The 22,052-nt window shown below is 44.8% G+C and overlaps 1 protein-coding gene and 1 long non-coding RNA gene across 5 annotated transcripts in view; one reads left to right on the top strand and one right to left on the bottom strand.

Annotated features, from left to right (window-relative positions):
• LOC123757922 (dual specificity protein phosphatase 10) overlaps positions 1-12,382 on the bottom strand; it is a 60,403-nt gene extending 48,021 nt beyond the window's left edge. Inside the window, exons 1-2 of one of the 4 annotated variants that reach the window (XR_011231007.1) lie at positions 12,143-12,364; positions 7,861-8,433 (exon numbers count right to left, since the gene is read on the bottom strand). Coding sequence is in view for 3 of the 4 variants with exons in the window: in XM_045741885.2 (XP_045597841.1) it covers positions 7,861-8,416 (556 nt within the window). In the remaining variant the exon portion in view is untranslated. Of the gene's footprint in view, positions 1-7,860; positions 8,434-11,255; positions 11,765-12,142 lie in introns of those variants that run through there. The other 3 variants (XM_045741885.2, XM_045741883.2, XM_069338726.1) reach the window with 3 other exon arrangements.
• Positions 1-22,052, top strand: part of LOC138372936 (uncharacterized) — a 97,098-nt gene that overhangs the window by 7,194 nt on the left and 67,852 nt on the right. The window lies entirely within an intron of this gene.

The raw sequence follows: 22,052 nt of genomic DNA, 5'->3' as shown, positions 1-22,052 counted from the left end.
CTTTCCGGCCAGTAAAGCCCAGAGTTGTGAGGGGACACGGTCGGAGCACCGCCCTTAATCGCATTAAACCCAACACATGCCTAACACTTTAAACTTTCCAAAGCTGCAATTTCTTGGTCCTACACAAACTGACAGTTACACGCCCCTAGAAACAAACTGGTATTCTGAAAGATGTCACTCAGCGACTATGTCATTAGAGCGACACATCGTCACATTGTTGACTGTCGCACAATTCCCATTTGCAAATATACATTTAAAATATTCTGCTGGGGGAGGAGGGGAGAATGACTCATCCTTCACATTTGTGACATTCTTTCAGAATGTCTTCATCCTCACACACAACTATCCTAATGCCTAGTTACCTATTCTCTTTGTCGTTCTTTCCCTTTGTCTCTGTGCAATTTCCTTTCTGTATCTCTCAATCCTGCTCGCTTGTTTGCTCAATCTGTGCGTGTGCGCGTGCGTGAGCGCGTGCTTGTCACGGAGCGCAGGCCAAAAGACGAAGCTATTTTTGTTTAGTGTTGGTCACGACAAGTAGCGTGCCTCTAAATCTTCCTGGAGACGCGCGAGCCACAGCCAACGATCCACTCCCTCGCTCGGCTACCAACATTTATTTTGGTTACTGGAATTGATCAATAAGCTACGGCAGCGTCTCCTCGTGTTTATGGGGTCTTATTTTAGGCTTAGACGCCCCTAATTAACCAGTTCAACTTACTCTTTTTTGGTTAAATAATTCTGCTGCCGCGAGTACGAAACTGCTAGAAATGTCTGCCTGTTGTGTCAATACTTCTGGTGACTGGACAGTACAGCAAATACCAACGGTAATCTGCTGCAAATATGACGGAAAAAAATAACGTCCAACTGTAACTGGCATTAGAAGTCCAGGACCACTACAGTGGTGTCAGCTGGCGGGTCCCGCTAAATGGAGTGCGTAACTGGCCTTTTAAACCCGGCTTAGCAGACTGGTAGAGTTCAATCCCTAAACCCATTATGCGACTAACCTTGATGTCAATTAAGCTAAACAGTGAATACTGCAAGATGTTAAACTGTTACTACCTAATCAATAACAGAACGTGCGCAGATAATTACCGTAAATATTGGTGTTCAGTTTGATTACTTTATGTTCCTCTAACTTTTCTACAAACACTCGTAGGATAGGTATGGGGTGCATAATAAATGAAATACTGGCATAGGGCATTATGAAAAACTTTTAAGTCGTTAGGAATGGGTTCTGACTTGAGGCAGCCCTCGTCCTCCCCATTGCCTTATTGATATAATATTTCCTTGTGCCATCTTACCGTAATCAACAAATAAAGTAAACCCACTGCAGACTGGATAACTGGACGGTGTGGGGAACCAGTCTACCTGTCCGCCCACAACCCAGTTACTTTTACCTAATGGAGGATGTTTACTAACCTCACTCTGATGAAGGAAAACTAATATGAAATCCTTGGGGTAACTTAAATAATAGAGACTGGGGCTAGGATGAAGCGTATGGCAATGGTGGCGGTAAGTGATGGGTTGGTGTTGCATGCCTGCACTCCCCACAGGCCTGCTGATGACAGCCTGTGCTGCAGTAGAGGAAGGGGAGAGGCGGCCGCCTCCCCGGGTAAATGACCACGGGACACGCTCCTGGCAGATTACCTGCGTCACTCTCCCTCCCCCACCATGACAATGTAAGCGCCCGGGTGTTGTGTTCCTACAACCTATTTTATGGATCACGCCTACTCGCGGAACATGGGCCAGGGGGGCATAAGTTAACTCAGTGATGGGTTCTTGAGTCACTATAACAGACCCAGCAAGAGAAAGGTACATCTTTCCTTTTTTACATATTTCTGAAGAGGCCGAATTCATTAGGAGGATAGGGCGACCAGGTCTGAAGACCAAGACTGGTAGTAGAGAACAGTAACCACTCTACCAGCGCCTACGTAAGTGACTAAGTGTAGTTGAGGGGAGGCGAGTCACGCTATGTGCCCCTTCTATCGCCGACCTGGGCGACCAAGACAATGTGCTCAGTGACTCACAATGTTACTCGAATTAGTCAATAACGTCACACTTCTGGTAAAGGGTGCGGGCCTTAACACCACCTAGTATATGTAACGACACAATGTTTTGATTTAACCAAGGTGACATTTAATGTGTAGAGGCAATCCTGGAGGAGGGATGACGCCCTGGGTGGTGGCGAGTGACGGTGCCAGTCGACAAATAGAGACCTCACGCCCTGCCTGGCCTCCCCTTCCCACACTCGCCGCCCTCACTGTCTAAACTAAACCATTCCCATTACTCATTAGTAATGGGAATTCCCATTATTTAGGATATTAGTAATGTAATTCTCATTACTTCCCAAGTAATTACATTAGTAATAGAACATGATTCTACATTAGATTTTATAACGTTCTCAGTTAACCTTGTCGTAACTCTTATCTCTTATGTAATAATGTTTTATGTGCCAGATGCTTCAATCCCCACCTTGTCCTCCAGCGGTGGGGAGCAGGCGCCCCCTCCCCCGCCGCAACAACTAATACAGCTCACTCTCAAAACTACCATAACGTCACCATAACTATAATTTATTTAGTTAAACTAATCAAAACTGAATAGAATGGCGATGTACGTGATAATCCAGATAGTTCATAAGTGCTGTAAACATTTTTATCTAAACGAATATTGGGGTTCAATGCCTACATCAATTTCACCATCACTGCGCATGTTGGAGGTATAATAAATGAACTAAAGTATGCTTGGGTAGGAGTGCATCATACTGTGGTTATGGGAGGAACAGATAATGCCCATCTCCGGTCCATAGCTGTTAAGGGTATGATGTCCTTCATGGGTGACAAGTTCACCCTATATGACCCCGTGGTAGTCACTAGCAGGAGCGAGGCAGCGTAGGGTGACGGGTGTAGGTAGCCACAGGCCTGGCCTGCTTAAGTACCCTTTTATGTATCACTATTACAAATACTGCAAGAATTTATGCCTAAGGTCCACCATTAAGAACAACCATGTACTCCAGACGACTGTTGCACTTTTATGAGAAGGCGAGACAACCAAGTGGGTGAGTGTATCGAATATTATAACAGTTTTGATAAGGGTCCGTGACGAGGGTCTTTATAGGCGAAAAAGAAAGTGGGTAATGTGGATAGGGTAGGAGGCAGGTGCGTGTGAAGGTACAGGACTGCTTGCATCAAGACAGGGTGGCCCGGCGGGGAGAAATTGTGGGGGTAGCATGCATGGTAGGTAAGGCAGTCCCCTTCCTTCCCCCCACTCTACTCATCTGACCTTTACCCACGGCAAGTAGGTTTCCCGCGCCTGTTATGCCCTCTGGTGGCTGCGCCAGACAGCCAGGCGGGCGGGCGGGCGGGCGGGGGGAGAGGGAGGGGGTAGAATACTAGACCGGCACAAAAGACTTATGGTGGTAAGTCAACCCAACCAGTTCAATATTTTACCTAGATGGGCGTTATTATTGGCCTGATTTACTTCTATTATTAAAAGGTCAATACTGTACTGATATAGGGCAAGACATATCCTTAGCTACCGCAAAATCAAGAAGTTATTGTTTCCAAATTACTTATGTTATATCCACGTGAAGATACTTTTATAATACCCAATTAAGAAGCCACATTTGGATAAAACACAACATTCGAATAAAAGAACAAGAAGAGAGTTTAGTGCTACATAGCCTCCCTGGCATAATTGGGGCCATGCTTTGACAATTAACAGTTATTAACAAAACACAAGCAAATACCCACAGCACGTCCTCCGAGGAGGGGGAGGAGGGAGGAGGCTTGACAGTATAATCGCGGGAATATAAGTATTCTTATATCAGAGGCTGTTGTGATATTTGTAGCCATTAAAAATGCTACAAGGGCCTGACTGGAAATTAGAAAAGAATACGATAAGGTAATAAAGTGGGAGGGTGTGGTGGATGGATACCCACGACGCCCACAAACTTTACCTCAAACGTCACCAATACCTCCAGAAATACACTCAAGACCGGGTTATTTCCGACTACACCCGAGATATACCCCTAGGATGCGTCTCTCCCCTAGAGGCTACCTCCACCAGCAGGGTGTAGGTGGTGGGGGTGTAGGTGGTGGGGGTGTAGGTGGTGGTGGGGGTGTAGGTGGTGGGGGTGTAGGTGGTGGTGGGGGTGTAGGTGGTGGTGGGGGTGTAGGTGGTGGTGGGGGTGTGGGTGGTGGGGGTGTAGGTGGTGGGGTGTGTCGTGGACGGTGATGTTGCAAGTGAGTCACTGGAGGGTGACGGAGAGCTGCCCACACCAGCCTCGCAGATCACACTCGTTTCACTATCCATACATGGTGAATTTCGCCCATCTCTCAACAACTTCATTCGTTAAACTAATTAAACTAGTAGACACCTCAAGACGCTGTAGTTTTTAGACATTTCTAAAGCAAGCGTTAAGTTCTCTGAACAGAAGAACCTTCACCTGACATACGAGAATTCTAAGCTTAAGAAATAATAATAGTTACAGGTATCAGCCGGTCAATGCTGAAACTTCATACTTAGAATGTGAAAAGTTCAGGGCATCGTGATCAGTAGGAACCACAAACCAAGAAACCAATTTATAAACGTTCAAATAAATGCAAATAGGATACTGGTGATCACAAGACGTGTTGGTAACAAGACAACTAATGTTAAGTCGGCAGAGTTATCTTGCCTATATCTAGATCATGCACTTTTAGGCACCGTACTACAGAATGGACAGATTCTCTTAGAAGGTATAGAAACGGATGAAAACGTTAGTTTTGGGTATTAGGAACCTCCCTTATGACTATATTAAAAACAAATTTATAATTCTAGTATCATACTACTGTTAATATCGCCCTTAATTACATCAACACGGAACACTATATAATGAGTGCAAACTTCACAAGTTTAAATTCAGAAAACAATTGGGCAATTACATTTATTGGATTATGGAACACGTTGGCAAACAACAGATGTAGAAATGTTATGTCAGAGAGGTGAGGTTATGGGTTCATATTAATAGGAACTGCTTCACATGGGTCGACAAGCTCTCTGCAGTTTCTTATTCTTAATATCAACAAAATGTTTACATAGCATGTTTTTTTACTAACCAAACTAAGGACCTGACAGCTGAGTGGACGGAGTGAAGATGTTCCTACATTAACTTACATTTCTAATGTCTTGCTAAATCTAATCATCAAAGTGACTCCTAATAATAACCAAATCACTTTTCAGTGGTTTAAAACAACTGACCTAGAAAAGGGAGACACCCGTCACTGGTAAATGTACTAAAGCCCACGATTGAATATTACATTTAAATTGTGAGGAGTGTTAGTCAGCACTCTAGTATTAAAAGCAGCAGCGGGGGAGTAACACGCAGGCGGCCTCCTGCAGCACCTGGGTGATGACTGCGTCAAACCAAGTGGGGGGAGCCGGTCGGCTGAGCGGACAGCACACTGGACTTGTGATCTTGTGGTCCTGGGTTCGATCCCAGGCGCCGGCGAGAAACAATGGGCAGAGTTTCTTTCACCCTATATCCCTGTTACCTAGCAGTAAAATAGGTACCTGGGTGTTAGTCATCTGTCACGGGTTGCTTCCTGGGGGTGGAGGCCTGGTCGAGGACCGGGCCGCGGGGACACTAAAAAGCCCCGAAATCATCTCGAGATAACCAAGCACGTCTTCTCTGCCCTGCTTGGCTGCCTTCCTCACTCCAGGTGCTGCTCGCCCCTTCCCAGTTACCCTGCTGGCGAATCTCCCCTTCAAACCCACAAATCAACATAAATCCCCCCACCCCTCTCAAGTACTACGAGCGTGAAAAAGGTAATCATTATGACTGATGTAAACAGTTGTTCCCTTACTCACACGCAAAACACATTTGCAAGTGTTTGAGGATTTCAGGGTTGAGTATGTTTTGTTTTGGGTCGTTTACGCAAAGCTCATCTCCCAACGCATCTCCACCGACGCTCAACAAACACCACGAGACTAAGGCCGAGCACGTGTGTTTGCTACAAGCGTTGATTGATGATAATGATGACCAAGTGGGCCCAAGTCCCTAAGTGTCTTTTCAAAAGTTCAAAGTGCTGGAGGCAAGCTACGAGTGCTTTGTGTTCCACAATAATACTGTGGTAGGAGACAGGAGGAAGAGGAAGGCAGGAGTGGGTGACGGCGCTTCATGAACGTCATGGGATTATCGTGTCCCAGTAGTCTTTCAACCACCTTCCTCGTGTAGTGGTGCTGCCACTTACATAACGCGGCCCACCAGTGTTCTCTGGCACACGTCAGCTAGCACCATCACTGCAGGAACCGCTGTTCTTGCGCAAGGGTTGATCATCAATAAATCTGTCTCTTCAAACAGCAGAAGAGATGCTGTATCGTGCTTCAGTCCGTCACAGCACCGTACACTATGCCTCAAGCCAAGCACCGTACATCGCCTTACGAATCAAGTTGAGGAAAAGTCGTGCAATATTGGCTTTGACGACTCAAGGGCAGCAATTATCACCCTTAACGCCAGGAATTCACCTGATCTGTCCCCTTGAAAACTGTTAGTGAAGGGAGGAGGGGGCACGGGTGAAGGGAGGAGGGGGAAGGGGTGAAGGGAGGAGGGGGCACGGGTGAAGGGAGGAGGGGGCACGGGTGAAGGGAGGAGGGGGCACGGGTGAAGGGAGGAGGGGGCACGGGTGAAGGGAGGAGGGGGCACGGGTGAAGGGAGGTCTCCAACACCCCGCCCAGCAGCCACCACCTACAAGGCCAGACGAGTGAGGCTTCCTGATGTGTACGTGGACCATCGTCACCTTTATGATGCTCTTCCCCTCTAACACCACTATACCATACCCCCATCATCCCAGCCCGCACCATAACCCCCCCCCCTCCCCCCGACCACACATCGCTATCACACACGTGTACCCATAGTCACTACAAGTGTCAATGATCGGGGCGAAAAAGGCACGAGGAAGAGAATGAGTGAGCCCGGCAGGTGTATATATTGGGGGAGGGTGGGACGAGGAAGATGGCGAGGGCCTCAGCAGCCAGACAAGGTCGCACCAACACTGCCATCACCGACCCAACCCTGGCTTCCTGCTCTACACACCTGCCCCCCTCTCCCCCCAACCCCAATACAAACCAGACTTCCTTTAATACAATTTTCCACTGACTTAACTAAAAATGCTAATTAAAGTTTAAATTATATAATTTAGTGTTCGTTATCACAGGTACGAGACTCCTATGTGGCTAGATAATTGTTACGAGGTGTGTTACCTTAGCTCTTGATAAGCTAAGGCTGCCAGTGAACGTAAGCTACCACTTTAACCCTATATACCCAGACTCTCCAAATCCACTAGCGTCTCTGGCAAACTACAGCTACTAGAAAGAGATTAACTACTGGATAGAAATTCAACATCTAACAGCCATTGAAATATTTGTACAAGACGGTTAAGCCTAATGACTGAATAACTTAGAGAAGCTCCCACACTGGATCACAGGGTGCGTGTGGTGCCTTGCCTCCAGGACCACAACATGTTACCTGCTCTCTCCGTGACTCACCAAAAACATAAGTACCACCACGCCAGGCACACTGCCAGAGCTGTAGAAGGGAAAGTGTTGGAATTGTGTTTGAAGGCTCCTGTGAAGTTACAAGTGTTGCAGAAACCATGAGTTGAGGGAAAGGGAGTTTTGGTTGGCCTGTTTACTGCCTTTTTTCATACACGGCCGTCTGTAATTGCCTTTTCTGTTGTGTAAAACAATTTTAGTCTAAACACTAATTTTGTAAAACTAACCCATCACACCTACCTTGCTTTGCGACTGCTGCATTACGCGCAACTACGGCGCTACCCGGCTACACACTACCAGCATGAAAACCAAGACCATGAGGCAGGTACTCACCTTTGAGGAGGAGAGGTTCTCTGTTGTCCTCGAGAAGGGCGGTGAGGACGAGGTAGACTGGGTGGTGTGGAGGTAGAGCCTCCAAATCAGTACTGGAGTCGTCGTACACGATGATCTCCTTGTAGCACCGTTTCTTCAGCAGGTCGCGACCAGATGGAGACGCCGCTAGGTCGACCACCGAGGCTCGCCGCAGCTGGAGTCGTTTGCGGTTGAACCGGTCGGAACAGTTGAGGTTAATAGCGCTGCGAACATGCCGCATGTTATAGTTGATGAACGTTCTCAAGTCGAGGAGGAGGAAGTTCCTGGGTTTAGTTTTGGTCAGTTTGCGCGCTACCTCAGAGGGTTCGAGAGCTCGCGCACGCCTGAGGAGTATGGAGCGCTGGATGGTAGAACTGTCTCCACAGGGCGAGGCTGGCATGCTGACTACCTGCGGCGCCATCAGCTGCGGAAGGGACACTGGGCATCTAGCGGTGGCGGCAGCACTCGCGTCCCCCGGCTCACTCAGCGACCGGTTCAGCGCCAAGCGAAGCCCCTCCCGACGACCTTCACTTAGCATGTTGACCACTCACCACCCTGCAACATAAAACAGTCAACACCTTGCAATAAAACACCCAGGTATCTTATGCTACCACTTATAAAAAATCTAACAGCCACCATCACAAATACCAAGAACGCTGCACAGCCGTGTTAGATCAGAAACAGATACACACAGGCGCCGGAAGTGTTTGGTATACACGTACTTTCCGGTGGGAGCTCCTTTGTACCCCCTGTTCCCCGTGCCTTGACGCACCCCCGTTCCCTGTGCCTTGACGCACCCCTGTTCCCTGTGCCCTGACGCACCCCCTGTTTCCTGTGCCCTGACGCACCCCCGTTCCCTGTGTCCTGACGCACCCCTGTTCCCCGGGCCCTGACGCACCCCTGTTCCCCGGGCCCTGACGCACCCCTGTTCCCCGGGCCCTGACGCACCCCTGTTCCCCGGGCCCTGACGCCATAACCTCAAGCAATTTACCGTTCACTTCTAAAACAGACGACGGAGTTGTGATATTTCCCTTCTTTAGGCTACATCATTCTAACCTGCTTATGTAGCAGATTAACACGCTGCAAAATCGGGAAGGACATAGCAATTTTTAATGCAAACAACTGTCATGTTAACCGTGTTCGAACTTTAACAGTAATTTCATGAGATAAACGAATCAAAAGGACTTGGGGAATGGATTATGTTTATTTCCAAGAACTGAACTAAAAAGTTTAATTTTCCTTAGCCTATAAGTACAATAATACGACCATGCTCAGACCTATTATTATTATTATTATTATTACGGATGCCGAGGACACTTAAGTTCTGTGAATAAAGTTCTTTCCAGCTGTTGTGAGAAGCCTCGCCCCACGACACACCGAGGTGGGAGAGGATAATTCAAGAGCGTGACATATGGTGAGGACAGTGAGTGAGGCGTTAGTAATCCATGGCGGTCAGTGACTCAGCCTTGTGGTGTGGGAAAGTCCACACTCCTCTGCCACGATAATGCTCCTTCCCCTTGCACAATGGAATTTTATATAGTCCTGGCGGGAAATTTCGAATGAAGCTAAACTCTGGCTAATTAGCAGGCTGCAAAATCTGGAAAATTAAACCTGTAAAATAAGCAGGTTGCCCACTCATACCATGGCACTATTTATACTGATTATTGCACATTACTTCGAAAGACACTCACTCGACTTCCTATTACATGGGTACTCGTCATATATACACAGCAACTTACGTGTCATTTCCTACAGGGTAAAAGTTGCACTATGTTTTAAAAAAAATCTTTAATAAAGTTCCTTTCAGCCAATTTGATAAAGTGTTGATGAGTCAATTCAATTTCTCAATTTTCTTTATTATGCACCCCATACCCATCCCGTGGGCGGTGGTGTAAAGGATTACAGAGGCACATAATCGGTCCAGGAACTGAACCCTCTAAGTTCGTTTAGCTAAGCAAATAATTTTTTGACGCTAGTTACAAAATTATTAATGTTATATATACATGTACACACACTCATACATACATGTACATTATTTATTTTATATATATATATATATATATATATATATATATATATATATATATATATATATATATATATATATATATATATATATATATATATATATATATATATATATACGTATACATATATACAAGGTGTTGCAAAGGTTATTCCCCTGCGTCATGTAACGGCCGAATACCAGTACATGCACATTGGTAATAAATCGTTTAAACGTCCTCTTTGGGTACACTTAAAGTGAAAACATTGAGCAAGAGGGGATGTGGCTTGCTTAATCCCCTGTCGAATTGTACAAGATCATTGACGCCGAGCCGCTTCAAACATATGGCTCTTGTGGTATAATTTCCAGAATGCAGTTCCTTTAGTTAACAGTTATACGACAAATTATTCATTGCATTTAACCGTTAATAGCCAAGTTCAAGTACCATGTTAAAGAAATGTTCAACCACATCCTCAGACTAAAAATTCGAGCAGAATGCAAATTCTTGTTATTATTGTTTGGAAATCTTCACATTTCATCGTCCATTGCTAAACCATGCTGTTCCCCATAACAACGCCATCCTTGACATCAGTCAACTCGAACTGGGCTTTGCATTTTTAAAATAACGTTATAACGTAAAATAAACGTAAAAACGTAAAATACACTGCCTAACGTTAACGTGGGGCGAGTGACCATATAAGATGGTAGAGCAGGGGAGCGTAAGCTAGGCGTCAAGTGTTCCCAGCGCTGACAGTCTTCCTGATGACCGTTACAACCCATGACTGCACAAGGGTCGCCAGGGGGGGGAGGGAGCAATTTGAAGCCTTAGGCTTTCAACAGGGAATTAGGAGCAGTTCTCCATACACGTTAATTAACTTTTGTCTAACTTTCTTAGCTTGAACCATGACCCAGAACTAGACAAGAGGAAACCATACTACAACATCACGGGTCACCTAAACCGAAATCTTAAATCTTAGGACATACTAAGTCATTATATTAAAGCTTGTTCTCTATTATAGTTCCCGTGTTACCAAACATTTAGGGAGACCCCTGCGGTGTAGTTAACACACCCCTCGCACCACACGACCCGTGTTTGGTGTGACAATTGGGCACAGTTGCTACTCTACTTCCTGCTCCTATAACAGTAATTGCAGACCTGCATGTAAAACAACCAACGAATAGTGTTCTGGGGTAAAAATAGCGCTGCATAACAGCATCTGGGCCGAGGACTAATTCCCAATACAAAATTTAAATTTGATTTTGATTTAATTTAAATGTTATGGCTAACTTTGGAAGTTAATTAAAAGAATGCACCACTAAAACATATGTATTAAAGCTATTTAACAACATTACGTTGTAAAAAAAAAAATACATGTCATAGCAACCTCTCCACCGTGAATGTTCCAAGGGGTCGACAATGATGTATAATCAACAAGCCGAGATGCTGGTAAACCAATTGACTCTTAATTTACCGAAAGACTGAAAACAATCCGGCATTACTTCCACGCTACATAGCTAGCCCAAGACTGACAGTCTAAATGCATCCTCTTCCACAGAAATTAAATTAGGTCTATTGAAAGGCCACCCAACCCTTCCAGTGCCTAAGATTATTAGCAAGAGCTGTACCGTGAAGGTGGCAGTGGTGGGTGAGGGAGGGGAAAGACTGAGGCATGCCGTGGGAGGGGAAAGACTGAGGCATGCCGTGGGAGGGGAAAGACTGAGGTATGCCGTGGGAGGGGAAAGACTGAGGTATGCCGTGGCGGGCCGTGGGGAACCCGCAGTGCGTGTCACGGAGACGTGGCACCAACGCCTGACATCACCACCCAATGTTTGAGTGTCGAGTCACTCTTTTAACTTGGCCATCATCACCACCACCAACTGGCGTCATCACCGATCTGGGTCACCACACCAGGTGTCACCACCACCACAAACCACCCCTCCCTCCCTCCCCCCCCCCCTCCCACAAAAAAAATATCATCACTCACTATCATCATCATCACAGGAAGGTTATTATAGTACTGTATTAGTTACTCTACTGCTACAGTTTTCTAGTTTTTTAACAGTTCAAATTTTTTTCTTCAAATAATTCTGAACAAAGTAAACAATTAAGATCTCAATATTGTTAACTTTATTATAATTATATTAACATTTGCTTCACTAGCTTGATTTTGTTAAGTTAACTTTTTTTGTATTTATAGAGGTTAATGCCTCCTTGTAAAATAAAAATACAGGTAAACAAACTACAAGAAAACTACTTACTGTTGTACATGATATTCCTTCCACTAAAATATATATAAAATCCCTGTTGTTGACTAGATATCCCACACACACAACTAGAAACACTCGAGTATAGTAAATCCGTCAACGGGTTCCAATTGCACTCAAGAGGATTGCACAGAGCGAGCGTGTATGTCCGTGCACCACGCTAGTTGTGTATGTACTGAGGCCTTGCGCCCGTGTCTCGGTCATCACAGCTGTTGGCAACACTTCCCATCCCTCTGCCAGACGTATGAAATGTCCTTATACTTGCGTTATCATCCTCTTAGACACGGCTCTAGGATCTCAGTCCTTCCAGGTACATACCAGTTAGGGAAAACTTGTCTTGTCCAAGATGAAGGCTTGTGTGATTCATCAGGAATGAATGTGTTATTTTGGTATTGTTAGTGTGCTCTCATAGCAGAGAGGAAGAGGAGGCATCACGGGTGCTGGTGAATGTTGTCATGTCAGAGTGGTGATAATTCCTATGAAACCTGACACATATTTTACTAATATAGATATAATATGGCCAAGAGAAATGCTTAAAAACTTATATTATTCATTCATATAAGGTGAGTAGGGGCCGCGTAGCAGCGGAGCCAAGAATACTCTCTGATTCATTCAGGGAGACGCAGCGTTGCCAATGTCTCATACGTTACTCACATACCCCACCATTTCCACTCGCCGCCACACAAAACAAAAATAAAAATAAATAGAAATTCACAATCTATTTTCGTAGATATCTGTTAGCACACTCATCCTCCTCCTCCAAGGAGGATGAGTGTGGGATGATTAATGATGAGGAGGAGTGTGTTGAGCAATAAAGTATTTGGTAGTGGCAGTGTGTTCTGGAGAACCCGGAGTGCTTCATACCAAGACTATGATGTGGGCACCGCAGGGCACCGCGGGGCACCGCAGCATGCCTCATGCTTAGTCACTCACCGCCTCACGCAACCCACTCACTCAAAAATACCAGAACAGCGCAATATACACACACACACAAAAAGAAGACGAATTAAGAGACGTAATGTTTTGTATGGAGTGTATCCCAGGTTGCCATAATAACTGTATGCAGGCGATGAGTCACAATAACGTGGCTAAAGTATGTTGACCAGACCACACACTAGAAGGTGAAGGGACGACGACGTTTCCGTCCGTCCTGGACCATTTTCAAGTCGATTGTGATGAGAAAGTAGAGACAGGCAATAAATAGGCAAGAGAGAGCTGTACTGTACTCTCAACTGTACTCTCAACATGGTGAGCGAGAGAGACCTGTGAGTTACTCTCACACAACAACCACTCCTCCTGAATTGATTGTACTTATAGTAACTTTCTAGTCGACAATACCAATATGTAGTGATGCATCATCATTATATCACTTTTTGTGTTATTGATATTAAAAAAAAAATTAAGATCCGAAAATTAAGATTAAAAAATTAGGTCCGGGAAAAAATTAAGCTAAAACCAAACTGAAATATTTCTAGCCCAAGTATAGCACATATATGTACTATAGTAGGCCAAAAATAGCGTGTATTAGGCCTAGGACTGCTAGGAGAGGTTAGGTTAGGTCTTATGTTTCTGTATCGGTTAAAAAAGTCTCAGGTTTGTCCAAATTCAATAATACTAAAGTCAACTTCCTGGTGGACCATCACTACATGTTGGTACTTTGGACCAAATAGTTACTCTAAGAACTATTATTTACGGAGGATGGACTGCTCACTCACACATCTCCAACAGTCACATTCTAATTATAATTGTTTTAATTAATTTATAGCTTGAATTTCAGGTTCCAGAATATTGTTGTTATAGCTTTATATTTATAAAAAAGATCTACAGTAAAGGATGCATTTAACAATGAACTAATACCGAAATTATTGTCGGTAACAACAATATTAACGCGACCTTTAGGTTAGGTGCATCTATTTCCTAGCTCGGCAACCATAGCCTGTGCTACATGGACACTTCGTTGTGAGTAGCTAAATCTGAAACAACAAACAACCGTCCTCTACACACACAGCACCGCTCCTGTGCCAGGTAAGTCCACTACGGGCTCACCATAGCCCGTGCTACTTGCCCCGCTCCTGTGCCAGGTAAGTTACGGGCTCACCATGGCCCGGGCTACTTGCCCCGCTCCTGTGCCAGGTAAGTTACGGGCTCACCATAGCCCGTGCTATTTGGAACTTGTTCCGAGTAACTGAATCTATAACAACAACAACTCCACGCAAGTCCATTACATCCAGCGGTCGACCCCACAGACGCGCTCAGACATTTGTACATGCTGTTCATTCAAAACAGGAATTTTCTCAAATGTAGATTAATATTATAATATATTATCATATTGTGCATATATAGGCATAGAATAGGTTAGTTAGGTGCTTAGGTTCTGTTGGCGATTATTTGTATTTGTAGTACGTGGGTGAAGCATTTATAACGTCATGGTTCGAACAAAATTCGTCAGTGAAGCACTTGTTCCGGAAGTGTTCGAACGTAATCAGTTGTGAGTCGTGTGTAAACCGTTTTTCATTCATAAACCCACCAAACTCCAGTTTTTGCTGGGGTTTAGTGAGTGCATGGTATCACTTTTGGGTCTTTGTTTGGAGGACGGGCTGCGGAGACGGCTAGTTTATTGTGCACCCCTAATTATTAAACCTAGATGGCCGGGCAGCCTTAATCTGACTTGTGTCCGCTGGTCAGTGAAGGGTGAACAGACTAAACAAGAACACATCCTTAGACTAACAAGAACTAGGAACAAAAAACAAGGAAAACTAAACCATAAGTCAATAAATTATATATATATATATATATATATATATATATATATATATATATATATATATATATATATATATATATATATATATATATATATATATATATATATATATAATGTCGTACCTAGTAGCCAGAACACACTTCTCAGCCTACTATGCAAGGCCCGATTTGCCTAATAAGCCAATTTTTCATGAATTAATATATTTTCTCTAATTTTTTTCTTATGAAATGATAAAGCTACCCATTTCATTATGTATAAGGACAATTTTTTTTTATTGGAATTAAAATTAACGTAGATATGTGACCAAACCTAACCAACCCTACCTAACCTAACCTAACCTAACCTATCTTTATAGGTTAGGTTAGGTAGCCGAAAAAGTTAGGTTAGGTTAGGTAGTCGAAAAACAATTAATTCATGAAAACTTGGCTTATTAGGCAAATCGGGCCTTGAATAGTAGGCTGAGAAGTGCATTCTGGCTACAAGGTACGACATATATATATATATATATATATATATATATATATATATATATATATATATATATATATATATATATATATATATATATATATATGAAATACAAACAGATATAAGTATATATATAACCACGAGTAAAAGTTATCAAAAAATACCAGCCAATCCTCCTGTTCTGGTAGTACTTACAGTAACGATGAGGACCATATTGTATATACCGACGTACAACGGAATTAGACGGTAGAAATCTGAAGTATTGAGTTGGACAAACCTAATTCGGATCTGCATAGTACTAGTGTACTACTACTAGTGTAGTACACCTGCTGACCTGCAGCATAGTACTAGTAGAGTGTTGACCTGTAGCATAGTACTAGTAGAGTGTTGACCTGCAGCATAGTACTAGTAGAGTGTTGACCTGCAGCATAGTACTAGTAGAGTGTTGACCTGCAGCATAGTACTAGTAGAGTGTTGACCTGCAGCATAGTACTAGTAGAGTGTTGACCTGCAGCATAGTACTAGTAGAGTGTTGACCTGCAGCATAGTACTAGTAGAGTGTTGACCTGCAGCATAGTACTAGTAGAGTGTTGACCTGCAGCATAGTACTAGTAGAGTGTTGACCTGCAGCATATTACTAGCAAATGAATTGGTAAACCGCAGTAAAGTTAAGAGTCTGTGAACATAGAGGGAAAAATTACTGCATCTACTTTGTATTCCTCCCATGTTGGTGTTAATTGTTAATTTGGCAATGAATACATTCTTGAAGGATATCAGGCTATGTAACATTAGAACATGAGGATCTTATTATGATTTCATCATTTTATGTTATCAGACTCTTAACTTTGCTGCGGTTTGTTAATTAGTTGAGAAGCGACATCTCATTGGACACGGACTCTCAACATTTTAAGTAATTGAGAAGCAATATGGCCTTGGTCGCTGACTCCCAACATTTTGACACTTCTTGCTCAACACTTGTACACCCACTACAATAAAACGTAACTATTCTTAACTATGACTTCAATTTTTTTCTGAGCTTCTCCATCAACATTTTCAACCACACTGGGTTGAACACTGTCATTACTAGTGGATAGTTCATTCTCCGGAGACTCTTCCATCCGTGATACGCCATCCTCTTCCATACTTTCTTTCCCCTCCGTTTCACTCACGACTACACACCATCTGTTTGCCATAGCTAATTTTTCTAGAGCTTCAATCCTCTTGTCCAACTTTTTGAGGTATTCCATGATCTGTGTACGTCAACTCCACAACGTTGCCTTGCACCTCATCACCAAAGTGCACCAGGGTACACTTTTTCGGTTTCGTTTCCTACTGCCACTAGGCTATCCTTTATCATCGCCATGCCTTTCTCTCAAACGTTGGTTTGGGTGAGAGGCACGGCTGTCGTTGTCTTTCCACTGTTTCGTTCTTGTTCCTGCTGTATGATATTGCCTTCCTTCAGAGCTTCGTTTACCCTGCTTATGGGTGCCGGCTTGGAATCTATCACACGGGGCTTCATGGGACATAGAGAGAAACCAGCATTGTGGACGCCTCGACAATTGCAGCAAGATGGCAAAAATGTTTCTCCCTTGTCAAGCCTGAATCTACACTGTCGCGAGTCATGCTCTTTACCACAATAGCGACATCTGGGGGTCAAACTGGCATTTCCAAGCCATATGTCTCCAACGAGAACACGTAATGCATAATGTAGGCTCCTCAATATATTTTGCCATTTTCCTGTATCCAAGTCCTTGCACAAAAAAGTCTTTCTGGAGCCTCACCCTTTAACAAGGCAACACTCTGACATTGTTTTTCACCACGTACAGTGTTCCTCTTAGCCCACACAACATTTTTATTGTTAAGATGAAGAAATTCAGGATACTTGAAAACAATAACTTTAGCGTAAATTATTCCGACTTCAGGAGTAACCAAAACAATATTTTTAAATCTGTCAGTCGTTAGATGTTCCACTGCCTCTTCTGTTCCAACCACTATGTAGGACCGGTGAACACCCTCCTTAAATAATGATTCATATTCAACAAATGCCTCGGTCAATTGTACGGTCCACTCCAACTTCTGATGAAAAGTTAGTTGACATGTCGAGAGAAATAACAGCCTCTGCCTTCCATGAACCTGAGCCTCGTGTAGTGAGTGTGTGCTCCTGTTGCATCCTTCCAGTGAGATTTTCCTGCTGAGTTCGTATAGAACTTTGAAACCCAGGTCCCGTCTGTCGTCGATCACTATACTTCTTCGGTCGTTCATCACTGTCAGTCACTTAACACTTTGCGCACAGTTTTCCGTTTTTTCTCCTGGTCATTGCTATCTGAAAAGGCCTGTAATCGTCTTCAAAATCATCCATCAAAGTCACTGGATCACGCTGTGGCAGGTGGCTACAGGTGATGGATCTCCCAGTCCTGAGCACTCCAGGTGCAAACGCTGTGAGCAGGAACTGGGGCATGATCTCCCACACTACATCCCTCAATGTCCAGCCATTAGACCATTCAGACCCATGGATATGAGGTACCTGGAGCTTGCCAATCGCTTTGTTCACTCTCGAGTTCTTGAGGATATCCTCATAATGTACCCAACGCTGGGCAGTGTACGCGACTCTGTACTAATGACCATTATGTGTGATGGGGATTTTTTTACGTCACGTAGCTAGCTTTTGACACACTATATAATCCTTTATATAGTGGTAGCTACAGAAGTGCAGATGTACCTAAATATGGTAATTCAAAATGACACGCCCCCTGACACTCATCAATTATAACTCACGAATCAAAGCATCATCCACCATGACTCACTCATCAAAGCCTCATCCATCATGACTCACTCATCTCTCCCCTTCCCTCACTTTCCTCATCGAAGACTTTCACCACTCTCAGACACTAGACTCGAGGCTGCCACATTCTGACTCCTCACTTCTGAGTCACGGGTTCACTGGACACACACACACACACACACACACACACACACACACACACACACACACACACACACACACACACACACACACACACACACACACACACATATCCCGGGTTCGATCCCGGGCGCCGGAGAGAAACGATGGGCAGAGTTTCTTTCACCCTATGCCCCTGTTACCCAGCAGTAAATATGTACCTGGGAGTTAGTCAGCTGTCACGGGCTGCTTCCTGGTGTGTGTGTGTGTGTGTGTAATGTGGGGGAAAAAAGTAGTAGTAGAAACAGTTGATTGACAGTTGAGAGGCGGGCCGAAAGAGCAGAGTTCAACCCTCGCAAGCACAACTAGGTGAACACACACCAGAGTGCTCACCAAGTTAGGTAAGCCTCTTCACCCCACAACACCAACACCAAATACGAGTGACTACGTACTATAGAGTGACGAGAGTGACTGATGTACACATTCAGTGACACATTCAGAACACATACTACACTGTGCTAGTTCACTAAAACAATAACACTTGCCTAAACTTCACTAAACACTTCACTTCACTAAAACAATAACACTTGTCACTTAGTGAAAAATATATAGTCGTAAGTTTAGTTTTAAGAATAAGTTACTGTGTTTATCAGACATCTTAACGATCATCAGTGTCTCGTAGTGTGGAGTGTGACCTTGTATTGTGAAGTGTGACCTTGTAGTGTGGAGTGTGACCTTGTAGTGTGGAGTGTGACCTTGTAGTGTGGAGTGTGACCTTGTAGTGTGGAGTGTGACCTTGTGGTGTGGAGTGTGACCTTGTATTGTGGAGTGTGACCTTGTAGTGTGGAGTGTGACCTTGTGGTGTGGAGTGTGACCTTGTAGTGTGGAGTGTGACCTTGTGGTGTGGAGTGTGACCTTGTATTGTGGAGTGTGACCTTGTATTGTGGAGTGTGACCTTGTATTGTGGAGTGTGACCTTGTGGTGTGGAGTGTGACCTTGTGGTGTGGAGTGCGACCTTGTATTGTGGAGTGTGACCTTGTGGTGTGGAGTGTGACCTTGTGGTGTGGAGTGTGACCTTGTGGTGTGGAGTGTGACCTTGTATTGTGGAGTGTGACCTTGTGGTGTGGAGTGTGACCTTGTATTGTGGAGTGTGACCTTGTATTGTGGAGTGTGACCTTGTGGTGTGGAGTGTGACCTTGTGGTGTGGAGTGTGACCTTGTATTGTGGAGTGTGACCTTGTGGTGTGGAGTGTGACCTTGTGGTGTGGAGTGTGACCTTGTATTGTGGAGTGTGACCTTGTATTGTGGAGTGTGACCTTGTGGTGTGGAGTGTGACCTTGTATTGTGGAGTGTGACCTTGTGGTGTGGAGTGTGACCTTGTGGTGTGGAGTGTGACCTTGTATTGTGGAGTGTGACCTTGTATTGTGGAGTGTGACCTTGTGGTGTGGAGTGTGACCTTGTGGTGTGGAGTGTGACCTTGTATTGTGGAGTGTGACCTTGTGGTGTGGAGTGTGACCTTGTGGTGTGGAGTGTGACCTTGTATTGTGGAGTGTGACCTTGTGGTGTGGAGTGTGACCTTGTATTGTGGAGTGTGACCTTGTAGTGTGGAGTGTGACCTTGTAGTGTGGAGTGTGACCTTGTAGTGTGGAGTGTGACCTTGTGGCGTGGAGGTTACCTTACCTTGAGGTTACCTTGAGGTGCTTCCGGCGCTTAGTGTCCCCGCGGCCCGGTCGTCGACCAGGCCTCCTGGTTGCTGGACTGATCAACCAGGCTGTTAGACGCGGCTGCTCGCAGCCTGACGTATGAGTCACAGCCTGGTTGATCAGGTATCCTTTGGAGGTGCTTATCCAGTTCTCTCTTGAACACTGTGAGGGGTCGGCCAGTTATGCCCCTTATGTGTAGTGGAAGAGTGTTGAACAGTCTCGGGCCTCTGATGTTGATAGTTCTCTCTCAGAGTACCTGTTGCACCTCTGTTTTTCAACGGGGGTATTCTGCACATCCTGCCATGTCTTCTGGTCTCATGTGGTGTTATTTCTGTGTGCAGGTTTGGGACCAGACCCTCTACTATTTTCCACGTGTAAATTATTATGTATCTCTCCCGCCTGCGCTCAAGGGAGTACAGATTTAGGCTCTTTAGTCGGTCCCAGTAATTTAGATGTTTTACTGAGTGGAGTGTGACCTTGTGACATGGAGTGTGACCTTGTGACATGGAGTGTGACCTTGTGACATGGAGTGTGACCTTGTGACATGGAGTGTGACCTTGTGGCGTGGAGTGTGATCTTCAGATGTTGGTAAAGAGGTAATAATATATACAGTATATGACACAGGTGAGATCAATATAAGATCAATGACAACGATCAATACTTGTGCAGCATATTAAAAACTAACATTTACAGTAGTCACGTGATTAATATCAATGTTAAAGCGCGATATATATTCCGTTAACTTTCTCCATTAAAATATATCAAATAAACACCCTTTGAGTTTTGTGACGTAAACAGAGCAGACTATTGGCTGGCAGCAGCGACCTTCACCCGTGACGTCACACCTGGCTGGTGACGTCATCACGGTGCGGTTGAGGACGAGGTGGCGGGCGCGGGAAACTCAAACCTCCTGGTAGTTGAGACCTCACTACAACTCAAGAACCATAGTTCGGTTGTTACTAGTTGTGTGGGTGGTGGTGTGGGCGTGTGCATGGGTGCTGGTGCAGACCCCCACACACATTACCCCCCCCCCCACTAACCCCCCCCCCCCCACCCCACACCCACTATAACCCCCACTACAGCAAGATGAGGGCCTGAGCACAGTTCAGTGGGGGAGCTGGAAGAGGAAACATTGATCACAAAGATGCAGACGCAACGGAACTCTTCATCACAATCAAGAGTTTGATGGAACGAGAGAAGCAAACTCTTGGTTCAGTAGGTAGTTCATGGAAGCAAAGGAGAGAATTGGAAAAGCATGGAAGAAGTACAGAGAACAAATAATAGAGAACAACAGAGAGGCACTAAAGAGCCAGATTTGAATACATGAGAGTCAGTAAGGAAGCTGAGAGGCAATTTGAAGGCGACATTGCTGCGAAAGGCAAGGACCAACCCCAAGCTCCTGAATAGCCGGAAGCCGGTCGGCCCAGCGGACAGCACGCTGGACTTGTGATCCTGAGGTCCTGGGTTCGATCCCGGGCGCCGGTGAGAAACAATAGGCAGAGTTTCTTTCACCCTATGCCCCTATTACCTAGAAGTAAAATAGATACCTGGGAGTTAGTCAGCTGTCACGGGCTGCTTCCTGGGGGTGAAGGCCTGGTCTAGGACCGGGCCGCGGGGACACTAAAGCCAAGAAATCATCTCAAGATAACCTCAAGAGAAGATAGCCATATAAGGAGGAAAACAGCACTAAGAATCCATGTGATCAAGTTGAAGAGACAAGGTGGAATTCTCACAGAAAACAACAAGAAGGTATGTGAAGAACTCAACAAAGATTTCAGCCGGTGTTTACAAGTGAACCAGCGCAGAGGCCAGGTGTAACACGGGCCTCTGGCCTCTCCTCTTTTGAGAGATGAAAGGCCAGATGTAACAATGGAAAACAGTAGTCATTGTGGAGGAGGTCAGGAGATACCTGAAGGAATTAGATGGAACAAAGAGAACAGGACCAATCTCAATATGACCATGGTTGTTGCAGGAGCCTGGAGAGGCAATGTGTCATCCAGTAACTCAAGTTTTCAATAAAACACTTGAGACAGGAAACCTCCCAGAAGTGTCGAAAAAGACAAATGTA

This window comes from Procambarus clarkii, chromosome 40, assembly GCF_040958095.1.
Source record: "Procambarus clarkii isolate CNS0578487 chromosome 40, FALCON_Pclarkii_2.0, whole genome shotgun sequence".
Classification (NCBI taxonomy): domain Eukaryota; kingdom Metazoa; phylum Arthropoda; class Malacostraca; order Decapoda; family Cambaridae; genus Procambarus; species Procambarus clarkii.
Note: the sequence above shows the minus strand (reverse complement) of the source record. Positions and strands in the feature narration are given on the sequence as shown.